Source organism: Brassica oleracea, unplaced genomic scaffold (genome assembly GCF_000695525.1).
Source record: "Brassica oleracea var. oleracea cultivar TO1000 unplaced genomic scaffold, BOL UnpScaffold00779, whole genome shotgun sequence".
Lineage (NCBI taxonomy): Eukaryota > Viridiplantae > Streptophyta > Magnoliopsida > Brassicales > Brassicaceae > Brassica > Brassica oleracea.
In genome coordinates, this window is record NW_013617454.1 from 7446 (window position 1) to 21873 (window position 14428).

The 14428-nt window shown below is 36.2% G+C and overlaps 2 protein-coding genes across 2 annotated transcripts; both read right to left on the reverse strand.

The window, feature by feature from the left end:
* Positions 1–5720: 5720 nt before the first annotated feature.
* On the reverse strand, positions 5721–7299 carry LOC106320053 (transcription factor bHLH115). The gene is made up of 5 exons (XM_013758420.1): positions 7059–7299; positions 6659–6724; positions 6488–6565; positions 6249–6411; positions 5721–6178 (listed from the first exon to the last, which is right to left on the reverse strand). The coding sequence occupies exons 1-5, from the start codon at positions 7169–7171 to the stop codon at positions 5912–5914; spliced, it is 687 nt and encodes a 228-aa protein (XP_013613874.1). The 5' UTR covers positions 7172–7299; the 3' UTR covers positions 5721–5911.
* A 500-nt stretch (positions 7300–7799) lies between these two features.
* LOC106320054 (probable histone H2A.1) lies at positions 7800–8438 on the reverse strand. The gene is made up of 2 exons (XM_013758422.1): positions 8188–8438; positions 7800–8125 (listed from the first exon to the last, which is right to left on the reverse strand). Exons 1-2 carry the CDS (start codon positions 8374–8376, stop codon positions 7913–7915), a joined length of 402 nt encoding a protein of 133 aa, XP_013613876.1. The 5' UTR covers positions 8377–8438; the 3' UTR covers positions 7800–7912.
* Positions 8439–14428: the final 5990 nt, after the last annotated feature.

The following is a 14428-nucleotide window of genomic DNA, read 5'->3' on the forward strand; positions in this document are numbered from 1 at the left end:
CATCATCTGGTGCACTTTTTTTATCACCAGAGTTTGCTTCTTCATCAATTGTATCTTCTTCATTTTCGTAATCTTGTGCACTTCTTCTATCACCAGAACTAGCTCCATTCTCACAATCTTCTTTGTTGGGTGAACCGTCATTAAACTTCAAAAAAAAACAAGTGAAATCGTTAGAGAGAAATAACACGTGAAATTTGATAACTGCTTGGTAAAATTCAATTGGTTACCTTAACTCCTAAAACATTCTGGATCACTACTACTCGCTTATCCAAATCACGAACCATTTGGATTAGCTTATCAAGTTTCTCGCTGTTAGACATGGAATGATCTTTATCTTTTCTTTGCTCCTTATCCTTTTGATACTCTTCATTTTTATTTTCCTCTTCATCTGTCTTTTCCTCTTCATCTTTATTTTCCTCTTCATCTTCACTATGGTTAAGATCTTCACCATGCTCTGCATCTTCGTCTTTTGTCTTACGTTGTTGACCTATATCTTCTGTTGCAAAAAACATATCCACAAAACCTTTCTCCCAATCGCTTCTCCTCATTTTGTATCCTTGTTGAACTAGTTTCACAACACTGTGAAAGTCAGCATCGTCACTATTTGTTGCCCCAACCAAATGTTTGTATTCCTCAGCCATTCCAATCACTGTGCTAACCTCAACCTGTAGAATAAATAAAACAAATCTCTGTAAACCTCATATATATTAATTTATAAGTCACTATAAAACTACATTTACAATCTTTTATAAACACACGTCACATTTACAATCCCTACAAGACACCGATTTGTGGGATTTGTGGACCTTTCCTAGAAATCCACTTTTCAAAAATACAATACGAATATATTTATAGACGTTTATAAAAACTCACATTGTTTATCTTCTCCAGCTCTAACACTTCAGTTATTGTCGGAGTTCTTGTTGAGTCCCAATGTAGACACAACGGATCTGAAGAAGAGGATGTCTCACATGGTTTTCCCAAAGATTAACCAAGCACATTCACTGATGACATTGCCCACAAATTTATGGCTAGCGCAAAACCACTCACTTCATAACTATCTCCTGTCCAGGAACTTGCACTCAAACTTTTTACACTTCTCATCAAGATGCTATAAGCAGTTTTACCCCAAGCCATCTTGGGTAAGCGATAGTTCATATAACGCTGCAACCTGTCTCTCGGGATTTTAGAACTCGGCTTTTCTGCCATAATTACCGCTTCTGTGATTATTGCTGTTCCAAGGGATACTCTTTCTAGTGTTGGCATGCTTCGTGCTTTCTGTTTAAACATTTCATACAACGTTCTCACCGTAAACTTATCTTCCTTGCCCAGCATCCAAAGGTATGGCTTCTTCATTATTTTGAACTGCGGCTCTGTTATTGTTTGATCTTCCTCACAACGTAAGCCTGTTGTCAGATGAAATTCCCTTGAAAATCTCATAGGCCGGTCCGAGTAAGTAAACCAGAGATCCTCTCCTTGCGTCAATACTCTTCGCTGCATTAGAAAATGGAACAACTCTTCTGAAAATTGAACCCTACTCCTTTTAACCACCTTCAAAATGCTCCCAATGTGAGAGTTCTCTATCAAAGAGAACTCTTCCTTTCCTAATATATCTTCTACCTTCTCGACATAATCAATCTTTGAGTGATGGATTATCGCTTTGGGATTATCTGGTGGTTCTCCAGCTTCATAAACCCTTCCAGACAATCTCAAGGTTGTACAAAACTCGTTGCTAACTGCAGTACAAGACAACACTTCCTGAGTTCACGCATCTTATAATTACTTGAAACCCACATTTATAAAGGCTTATAATTTTTCAAAAAAACTCAATGTTCACTATCGATACTCTTTCTCTTAGATCTATCTAGGAACATGACAATCCTCAACCAATCTTCTTCTATTTTCTTATAACAGAAATAACAAATTCAAAAAATGACTTGAAACAAACAAAAAGATACCCAAATTTAGGAACTTACTTGTAGAGAATCGTGAAGATGAGAATCATGAAGAGGAGAATCGCGAAGAGGAGAATAGCGAAGAGGAGAATCGTGAAGAGGAGAATCGTGAAGAGAAGACGACATTTTTGAGATGAGATTTTGAATCGTGTGATCGTTATTGTCGCGATTCGTCGTCACCGGATGCTTTTTCCAGAGAGACGTTGTGACTCGTGAGAGAGATGACCTTTTCTCGTCGTCGTCGTGAGAGTGGCCGCCGTGAGTGTCGCCGTTGTTAGAATCGCCGTCGTCGCGTTGCCGTCGCTCTGTCGAAGTTTTCGCTCGAGAGAGAAAGAGATAGGAAACTAGTTTAGAATTGTTAGAGGGTTATTTTTGTCTTTTGCCTATCAATGATTTAGGTATTTCTGAAAATGTCCCTTTAGTTGTGGTAAAATTGAAAAGTGGTAGCATGAAAGTGGTAAACATGTAATTTCCCCAAACTTATATCATCATGTCATGTGATTTCTTGTTTTTGTTTCTGGTTCTTGTTACATCTGAAAAAAAACTACTGATCAGAGAAATTTAACAATCAACTACATTTGACAGTTTCTTTCTTTACATGCATAAAAGTATGAGCATTATAACAGTTTCTTCTTTACATGCACATGGATATTCAAAAAGGATAAGTAACCTGAAATCTCTTGGACGCAGAAAATGTTATCAAATCCTCAAGTTATTCTCATCTGTGTAGCTTCAAACATACAAATTAAGCATCTTTGTATTAACAACACATTTTTCTTTGTTAAAAGTTAAAATGAATTATAAACTCTTTTGTGAAAGAAAAGAAACAATATTAAAAATAAGAGAGATCTTACAAAACTGGAAGTCGATGTTGTTTGCCAGTTCGATCGGATATATAAATGGACTTCATGTACCTGATGATGTATTGTCCACTGGACTGGCCAACACTTTTATGGTCCTAAAGCAAATTTTTTTTTTTTCTTAAATTTATGTTAATTTAATGTTTATATAATTTTTATAAATTTTGTGATGAAAACATAACTATACACAAAATATTTTGGGACTCTTTTCAATCTACTATCTTTATTAAATATTTCAAATATTTATATATATAAAAAATATAACCACTTAACTATTAAGATACATGCGATACCATGATACACTAGGATAAGACCTGCGCCTTGCGCATAGTAAATTTATATGAAAATTATTTAAGAAATATCGTACGGAAAAATAAAATTTATATTCTTGATCGAATTAATATTTTTGGCCCTTAAACAATTTTTAAAAACTTTTTTGTGAATTACATAATTTGTTTACTGATGAGCTGATCCCACTTTTAAAAATATTTTAAGTAAAAAAATCACTTATCGCATAAGAACCTAACGTTTAGGCCGAAGAATCTCAGGCCTACTATTTGGTTACAATGAAACTATGTCAACTCGGTTTTATATCATGATTTAGCAATTTAAAAGTTAATTGTGATTATGAGAAGTTTAAGTTCACGTGCCAATCCTATCTATCTTCAATATTTTTCTCATGTTTGTGCCGTATTTTCATTTTGGTTATTACTCGATATAAATATTGATTTTTGAGTTTATTCTCATTTTGTTATTTTGTTTTGGCATAAGATTTGAAAATGTTTAAGATTTAAAATTATTAAAGATATACATACTTATGTTAAGATCTGCGCCTTGTGTAGAATAAATATTTTATAAATATTTTATATTTATTGTTTATTTTATGTTTTCTGCATATTATAAAATAATAAAATAATAATTATATATTAAATAACTAAGAAATTAGTTATTATTATATAATAATTGGCGTGCGCATATAAATCACACGACTGCTCTTGTTTATTCGCAATCATTTTAGGGTAAATAAATCAAAACAATCAATTTTATCTATTGTATATGATATATAATTAAATTTAAATGAAATTAACATAGATATATAGTATACTTTTGATATGGATATTTATTAAATGAGGTTTCTACTCATATGATTTTAGGATTATTTGCATATTTGTGTAGCAAAATTTTACACCAACGATTTTTTTTTTAATGTGGAATGTTTAGTAGTTTCAATAATTTATAATCATTTAAAAAAAAACAATTAAGATCTCAAAATTAAAATATTAACTTTTCAATATATTTTCAACGCAAATATCAAAATCTAAGTATGTATTATCATATGATGTATAGTTTAATCTAAACGATATGAAATATATATATATATATTAACATAAACACCTATTAAAATAAAATTATTTATTCATATGATTTTATAATCATTGTATCTTATTATAGAAAAAAAATTAAACCTTGATCACAAAAGTTTATGATAGACTTTTAACAGTTTTAGTAATTTATACTCGTTTTTGAAAAATTCAAAATACAACATATACAAAAAAAATCTAATTTTTTATTATATGATTAATGTAATTTTGTAATTTATTTTAATAAGAAATAATTAAACAAAAATGATAGAAAGTATACAGATTGTTAGGTAATTTTGTAGGTTTTATTTAAGGAAATAATATATAATAATTTCAATTTGATAAATTAATGATCCATAATGAACATACTATATAATATAACATTTCCTAACAATTTAATTTTGGACTAACAAAATTCTCAATTGATTCTCAAGCCGCCACATAAACAAAATTAGCATTCTAAGCATTCTAATTACGTGACAACTCGGAAGTGTATTTTTTTAATTAATACAAACTACATGTTATAACTTTTAAATGTTTCTCTGTTAATATAAAAAAGATGTTTGGCGTAAGACAGTTGCACTGGTTGTCCTTCAACTCATTAAGTGCTGCCTCCTGATCTCCTGCAGATCATGAAACCAATCAAGAACAAAAAAGATAAATAGTAAATGACTTTTTAAAAGACAAAGAGACTTACAAGAATTTGCCTTTCATGGAGAATCTACATGCCAGAATAATGTTAACTTCAAACTTTATTCTTCCATCCTTCTCAATGATCTGAATCAAGTTCCTCATTTTCGCGAGACAAAAAGCATTTAACAAAGTGTTGACCTACCTGTCTTCCCATGAGACCATTTGCTGCATTTTCAAGCCAAATCATCTCTACCTTTAAATGGCCGGCTCTGTTCACAGTATACCAACTATACATCCATGGGTTTGTTTTGGAGACCAACTATCTTATAATGGGTCCAAAATTTGCCAGTGTGTTTATCATCTTTAAAGACCATTGTTCACACGTTTTCCTAAGATTAATAAAGAAAGCTCACTGAACAGAACATAAGTTTTCTGATTACAGAATTATGTTTATGATCATACCAAGATTTTATTTAACATTATGTTCTCAAAAATTCGATAAGGACCCTGTTTAAGTAAACATACCTTTTGGCTAGACTTAATTTTTGAACAATCACGAGACAACAAAACACACATGCTACTACTTGCGACGACCAGGGCCACTATAATAATATAATGTGAGCTGATAATTTATAAGATTCCACAAACAAAAGAGCATCAAATCAAATAATCTATTGGAGACACCAAAAACGGTGAATAGGAGTGTGATCATAACTTGATAAGGGTAGTTTGAAGAGGTTAAAAGATGAAGTGAAGCAACTTGAGCCAAAGATTCATAGTCCTTTTCCAGGTCGTGAAAGTTTGTTGAAGAAAATGATGATGAACAAGATGAGATTTCAATGACAATTTCTTAACTTTTTAATTCATCTCAAGTGCCAGTAACTTCCTACTCATTTACATTTTTCTCAGCATTTAAGATCATAAAATCCACAAGCTGTAGAACCATAATTTCAAAAGTTTACAACATTTTGCACAATTAGTGCATGCTTATTTCCATTTTACATGCAAATTAATCACATGATGATCATAAATCACACAATACAAGTTTGCATAGGATTGTCTACATCAGAAAAGGAGACCGTCAATAGTAGAGAGAGCAGTTTTAAGCAACCGGAGGACGAAGGACGTGGTCCTGTGAGGTATCAACTGCAGCAGGAGGCATGAACTGCCACATGGCAAAGCCAGGATAAGTTGTGTAAGGGACAAGCTTGCTTCCTGGAGCTTGAGCCTGAGACAGTGTTGGTGGATTTGGTAAGAAACAAGGTTGAGCAGGCAAAGGCTGTGTGTTGATCGCTTTGAGTTGCTGCTCGATTCTGTCTTTCTCAATCTTCAGCTTCTGTTTCTCATCACGCAGCTCGTTCTTCTCATCCTACATATTAACATACATCATAGGATTAATGGACACATCTCTCAAGGCTAACGTTCTAGAGTTTTTGTACCTTCAACTCCTTGATTTTCTCCTGGAGGCTTGAATTCAAGTCTTTCAATCTCTGTGCTTCGTCTCTTGCTTGATTCACCATGCGGATAGCGTCATTGATGATAGCAACCTTGTCTGTTTTCGGAGCTCTCCCAGGTTCCAATATGGAACTCAATTCCGTAAATCTACAGTTAATATTAAAAGATTAAAAAATTTAGAAGATTGAAGAAGAGAAAGGAGGAGGAGAAAGCAAGAAAATACTTGTCATTTAGCTTATCGCGTCTTTGTTTCTCCCTACACACTTTCGAGCTAGGACCAGCATAAGATTCGGATTTGACGCTGAAGCAACCAAAAGAACACTAGACAGGTTCAAAATCAATCTATATAACCGAAAGCTAGAACCACAACTATAAGTTGAAGCAACAATAATACCTCTTCTTTGAGCCACGTTCTTTGATCACATCCGAATCACAAAGGAAGCCATCAACTTCTTCAACACTGTGAAACAGATCACATCAAAAGAAAAGGAAGGATCAACTACAAGGATTAAAGCCAGTTCGTAGACAGAAAACCACTTCACACCAGTAACAGAATCTAAAGTAGAAATAGAGAGAGAGATCTGTAGATTCGTCTACTAATTTAGGAAACAGAGGAATAAATGCAAAAACAGAGTTGACAAAAAAAAAAGTTTCATATTTTCTAACACAACAGGACCATCTTAAAAAAAAAAATACAAAGTCCAACGTTCTCTAGATACTACTAAACCCCCACAACACCAAAAGTCCAAAGCCTAGAAACAAAAAAAAACAATAAAAAATAGAGAAAAATATACGTGACAGTAGCTGAGCCATCGATCTGCCAAGGGAAAATGGGACTATGATGAGAGAAAACACCATCAATCAAAGGGTAATCACTGAGCCAGTTCGTGTTCTCCGGAAACACCATTTCTACAAGTCAAACAAAAAAAACGCGGCGGCTGCTTCCGAAAAAGGGTCGACGAATCTGAATAGACAATGTGTGGAAAAGTGAAGAAGAAGAGATATTGGTGGTAGAAACTCTCTCTCTCTCCCTCAATCGGTTTCTATTAAATATATATTTCAAATCTCTCTTTTTCATGGATGTCATACACTATTGGCCCACCAATCATCATCATTCCATCAAAATCTTTATAATATACATGTTATAGTTGCTCAATTATATACACATCCTGTGATGTCATTCACATTTAGCTATCCCATTTTTAAATAGAAAAATCACATCTTTACGCAAACCTCCCATCATCAAAACAGATCAATTTAAAAAATCCCCAAGTGGACATATAAGAGAATTTACAAATCTGGGTTTTTATTTCATACGATTTTACGAAAAATTCGATAGAATTTCTTTCTATCGAAAAAATCACATCTTTACCCAAATCTTCGATCACCAAAACAAATCAATTTTATCTCAATCTACAACAATTCTCGCTTTTTTTTTTATTTCATCCAAAATTACGAACATTCGATTGGAGAAACCAAAGTCTAGTATGATGCTCAATTCGAAACCCTAGAATAATAATAATATAAAAAAAAAAGACTCGTCTGAACTTTGATTTCATTCCGAAATTGAAGCATATGAACATTCAATTAAACCAGTTAAAGCAACTCTGATCGAGAAACAAAAACGAAAAGAACAACATAGATTTAATCAATCGTCATCCCCAGATGGCTTGGATGAAGCACCAGCCTTCTTAGGAAGAAGAAGATTGTGAATATTCGGCATCACTCCTCCGTTAGCAATCGTAACATCTCCCAGCAATTTACTCAACTCCTCGTCGTTCCTCACCGCGAGCTGAATGTGCCTCGGAACAATCCTCGTTTTCTTGTTATCCCTCGCCGCGTTTCCAGCCAACTCCAACACCTAATTTCAATTTCAAAAATTAGGGCTCTTTCACAGCATCCAGTTACAGAGATTGATTTTACCTCGGCGGCCAGGTATTCGAGAACGGCCGATAAGTATACCGGAGCTCCGGCTCCGACGCGTTCGGCGTACTTGCCTTTCTTCAGGAAACGAGCGATACGACCCACCGGGAATTGGAGACCGGCTTTGCTGCTTCTCGAGGTTGCCTTCTTCACAGCCCCGGATCCGAGAGTTTTGCCGCGGCCCGCCATTGAAATCGATTTGTGCGAAGAGTTGAGAGGGAATGTAAACTTATTGGTTCTATGAATTTCGATCTTCTCTGTACTTTATATACAGTTGTAGATTCCGCTTAACATTAGTGAACCAATAGAAAGAGAGTACGCGGATCACTGTTTGTCACCGTTAGATTATTTTTTAATTGACCGTACAGATTGGTTTTTGAGGATCTGTTTAGATTGAAATACCGGGATTACCCTCACTGCTTTTTACAGTTTGATACTTCTGTTGCGATCTGTTTCTGCTTCAACACTGTGAAACAGTTTAAGGACAAATTAAATATTTCAATCGTGCCAAAGAGCTCTAGGAATTAACCATAGACACATGTTTACTAAAAAAGGAACGAAGGGGGCTCTTAGTTTTTGTGAGTTTGGTATTCGACTCATGAACCAATGGGCTTGCGTGAAGTGAAACCCGAAAAGACAGAAGCTGGGCCGCGGAAGATATTAGCGAGGCCCAAAGTCCAGCTCTTGTATAAGAGTGAGACGAGAAGCAGAGGATAACGTACTCTGTAACAAACTTCTTCTTCTTGAGCTAGAGAGAGATCACCATTGTAGATCACAGAGAGAAAGCTTCTGTAAACACTGATATAGTGAATTACCAGGTTCCGATCCCGAAGGAGATGTACCCGGTGTGAAGGGGAACTCTAAAACTTTGCTTGTGTCATCTCTTTTCTTGCTTTCGTTTAGGTTTCCTTCGCTTGATCGTGTTCTGGAGTCGCGACCTACACACGAGAGATAGAGTTAAACACACGAGAGTATGAGGAGAGATCGAGAGATTGAAGCTAGATCGAGTTAGATTCTTTCACAACTGGTATCAGAGCACGGTTCAGAGTGCAAGCAGAGGAATGATCAAAGAAACTCGGAGAAGTCAAACGGATCGGGAGAAGTGAAGAAGATTCGTCAAAGAAAGACGCAAGATCTCAACAGAGATTAACTCAAAATCTCAACAGAGATTAACTCAAAATCTCAGGAAGTGTTTCTTTCTCATTAGAGTAGAAACAAAGCATCTGAAATTGACTCGATCTCATTTAAGGTTCTGGATATTGTTACTGTGGCATTGTATCTTGTTATCTGCAGGTAACAGGAGGTGAATCAATCACCACGGGGATGGATCCAACACCGGAAAATTCGAGGTCGTAAAGTTCGATGAGAAAGGAGATTTTGGATTATGGAAGTTCAAGATGCTAGCGCAGCTAGAGATTCAAGGACTACTCTCAGTCCTGAAGGAGGAAACTAGCACATCAGACTCAACAAAGAACAACGAAGAAGCAGACGTGAAGATAGACCAGAAGAAGTCAGAGAAAGATCTGAGAGTAAGGAGTCTATTCAGTACGTGCCTCTCAGACGTAATATTGAGGAAGATAATGCACGAGACGGCTGCGTTGGGGATGTGGAAGGCGTTGGAACGTGACTATCAAACAAAGTCACTACCTAACAAGATCTACCTGAAGAAGAAATTTTCATGCTTTAAGATGGAAGAGGATAAGTCGATAGAGGAGAATGTCGACACCTTCTTGAAGTTGGTTGCAGACATTGCCATCATAAAGATCGACATCACTGATGAAGATCAGGCAATACAGCTGCTTTCAGGACTGCCACCGGCTTATGAACTGTTGGTTCACACGCTCCAATATGGAACCGGAAAAGACACACTCACAGTAAACGAAGTGATGACTGCGGCTTACTCAAAGGAGGTGGAGTTGAAGCAAAAGAGACTGTTAACTCGAGGAAAGCAAAATGTAGGGCTTTATGTGGATTCAAGGGGCAGGCAACCCACACGAAGAGAGGCAGAAAAGGGAAAGCCTTGGAACAAGGGCAAGGGTAGATTCAGATCAAAGTCGAGAGGAAGGTCAAGTACAAAATCCGAGAAAGCTTGTTGGATATGCGGGAGTGAGAGTCACTGTAAACGAGATTGCCCAGACAGAAAGAAAGGTTATCACCAAAACAACCAACAAGATGGTGCAAACATTGCAACAAAGCTGCCTGGACCTATAGCTCTAACAGCAAGCCTGGTGGTATCTGAAGATGACTGGGTACTAGACTCAGGCTGCACATTCCATATAACACCAAGAAGAGAGGTGTTATCAGATTTTGAGGAATTTGAAGGAGGAAAAATAATTATGGGAAATAACTCTCACTGCGTGGTTAAAGGAAAGGGGAAGATAAAGATTTGTAACGCAGACGGCTAAACAGTGACACTGAGCAACGTCAGATACGTGCCAGAGATGGGGAGGAACCTCATCTCCTATGGTCAACTGGAACAGTCATGGTGTACTTACACAGGAAGAGACTATCTAGTTGAGTTCTACTTAGGAACTACGAAGGTTCTGACAGGGAAATACGCAAATGGTCTGTACTACCTTCAAGGAATACTAAAACCAGCAGAAGCAAATTCCTCTGAAGCGTCAATCGATCACAGTAAGAAATGGCACTCACGGTTGGGGCACATGAACATTCGATCGATGGAAACACTGGTCAAGAAAGGATATTTGAATAAGGAAGAAGTAGGAAGCTTGGGGTTTTGTGAAGCTTGTACAATGGGAAAGTCACATCGACAGAAGTTCCCAAGAGCAAAACACACGTCAAAGGGAGTGCTTGCGTACATACACTCGGATCTTTGGGGCTCACCAAAATGGAAGCTACTAGTAGAGAATCAAACTGGGAAGAGGATAAAATGCCTCAGGACAGACAACGGCTTGGAATTCTGCAACCAGAGCATGGACAAACTGTGCAGAGACTCGGGTATTAAGAGGCACAAGACGTGCTCCTACACGCCTCAGCAGAACGGAGTCTCCGAGCGTATGAACAGGAGTATAATGGACAAAGTAAGGTCCATGTTGCATGAGACAGGGTTAGATGCAAGCTACTGGACAGAAGCAGCGTCAACGACAGTCTACTTGATAAACAGATCTCCAAATTCGTCCATCGAGTTCGAGATTCCAGAAGTCAAATGGTCAGGAAGATCAATTTCATACGATCACCTAAGGAGCTTTGGGTGCAATTCTTATGTTCATCAGGTGAAGGAGAAAACGAGTGCAAGAGCCACCAAAGGAGTGTTCATGGGATACGCAGAAGGAACTAAGGGCTATATAATATGGCTCTTCTCAGAAGAGAAGATAGTGATAAGTAAGGATGTGGTCTTCAACGAGCAAAGCTTCTACAAAGATATGAAAAAGGATGATGATCCTGATGTTACAACTGAAGAAACTACGAAGAGTAAAGGAAAGAAGAAAGTCTCGTTCAAAAGTGTTCTAGTGGAAGTCGAAGGAGATGACTCGAATTCAGGTGGAGCAGTCTCGAAGAATTCAAAATAGGAGGATTAAAATGAGCCTGAAGAGTCTTCTGGAACGGCATCAACAGAAGAAGTAGAAGACTCAGATAGTGACACTGATGAGGAATCGACTCAGACAGAAGACCTAGGGAGCTACGTCTTAGCAAGAGACAGGGAACGACGAACGATAAGGCCACCATCAAGGTTTGAAGATGCAGACCTTTTAGCCTATGCTTTGGCTAGTGCAGAGGATTTACAAGAAGAAGAACCAACACTACAAGAAAACAGCGACATACTGAGGGAAAAAATCGTCGGTATGTCGTCGGAATAACGTTATTCCGACGACATACCGACGAAACAAGTCCTCGGAAATAACTCCTCGAAAATTCATTTTTCCTCGGAAATCCCTCGGAAATTTTCGACGGAATTCTGAGGAAATGAATTTCCGAGGAAACTCCGAGGACCACCAGTTCGTCGGAAAGGTCCTCGGAATATACCGAGGGAGAACTTCCTCGGGATATTTCGATGGACTTTCTGATGGTCCAATCCTCGGAAGTTCCGACGAAATGTTCCTCGGAATTTTCATCGGGAATTTTCGAGGAACGAAGCCCTCGGAAAATTCCGAGGAAGGAGTCCTCGGTATATTTCGACGACTTATTCCGAGGAAATGTTCGTCGGAAATTTCCGGGGGTTCATTTCCTCGGAATTTCAAAAAAAAATAATTTTTTTTTAAAAAATAAAATTTTTGAAATTTAAATGCGAAAATATAAAATTAAAATTAAAATTGAAAACATATTAGATAATATTCAAAGTTGTACAAATAAAAATAAAACATTCCGAGTTTTAGAAAAAAAAAACTACGGGTCTAGCACGTCCGGGAATACCTCGTTCGGATACATCCTCTGCATCATCTCCACCATTTGCTGGTTCAGCCTCTTCTGTGCTTCATAGCCCGCCTGTTGAGCCGCCATCTGGGTCTCCAACAAAGATATGCGATCATCCTTGTCCTTCAACTGAGCCGTAAGTACTTCTGGATCAACAAAGGGCGGTGGTGCAGAAAAAAGAGGGGACGACCGGGAGGGACGACCCAAACCGACCAAACGTCCCTTCTTCTTTGGAACCAACTGAAATAGAAAATAGCCAAATTTAAATAATATAAAAAGATGATAAAATAAAAATCAAGAAATAAATGAATTGAACTTAAAAAAAAAAGAATTTACCAATTGAACGATTTCGTTGATTCGAACCCGGGACAAGTTGGTTGAAGCCGTCGAATCGTAATCCTCGGTTTGAAGCTGAGACACTTCGTCTTGCACCTGAGTTTGGACCAGGGTGACCACTTCCCTCACAAGACCATCATCAATCTGGTCGGTCTTCTTGTTGGTATACGCCCTCTTCATTAGGGCGAGATCATCAACCGGCTCGCCATCATTTTCTTCCATCTTGAAAAAAACATAAATTAAACAAACATTAGAAATTAGAAGAAATGCTGGATTTTATATGCAAAAAACGTTTTCATATTATATATACATAATTATCAATTAGATTTTTATAACCACAAAATTAATAAAAACTAAAAAAAAAATTCCAAATCAAGTGAATAGTTAGTGGAGTTGGTGAAAGAAGTTTCTTTCGTTTCTTCCTTATCCCAATGCACACACAACTCCGTCCAGACCGTGTTGTTCATCGACTTTGGGACCTTTTAATAAAAAAAAAATAGTTAAATAAATTAAAAAATAGTTTAATTAATTAAAAAATTGTTTAATAAATTAAAAACAACCTTGTTTATTTCCCACTTCTTCTTCCACTCGTGGATCTGCTTCCTATAGTTGTCCATAACTTTATGGACGAAGTGGTGATAACAATTAAATGAGGCGTCCGACGGAAAATGTCCGTCGGAATTTTCTCGGAATAATTAAATATTTCCGTCGGAATTTCCTCGGAAATCATTAATTCAATTTTCGCAAAATATTTGGCGGCTTGGTTTACCCGGTTAAATAAAAATATTCCGAGGAAACAGGGTTTGGGGTTTCAAAACATCGATTTTTTTTGCCGTATTTCATTCCTTCGGATCGGTTGAACCTAATAAAAAGAACAATATATTAAATAATGAATCAAATTTTAATGAAAAAAAAATACGTTTAATTATCATGTTTGATCCCGTCCATGTGGATACGGAGTGAGATAGGGAAGATGGTTACCATTGATGATTCTTTGTATAGATAATCATAAACCATGAAAGAACAAAATTTCAAAAATAATTGTAAGTATTCCCTTTACCATTTATTAAAGTGTATAAGTGTTTCTCTTATGTTGTGTGGTTTTCGTTCATGCAATCGTAAAAGTGTTTGTTATTGGGTAAAGAGATGTATGGTAGGAGCTGTGGGGCGAAGCGAAATCCTGAATCTGGCTGGAATCCCAAGACTGGCTCCTCGTACCACCACGACCACGGCGCTGTCGAGGCCGGATCTGATCATCATTAGACCTGTAAATTAAAAAAACATATTTAAAAATTAGTTCTAATAATTTTAATAAAGAAAAAAACATATTTAAAAAATAGTTTTTAATCACAAAAATATAAATAGTTTAATAATTACAAAAATAGTTTTAATAAATAAAAAATAGTTTAATAATTACAAAAAATAGTTTTAATAAATAAAAAATAGTTTAATATTTACAAAAAATAGTTTTAATAATATTAAAAATGTTTAATAAATATAGAAATTTATATTATATATATATATATTTTTTTTA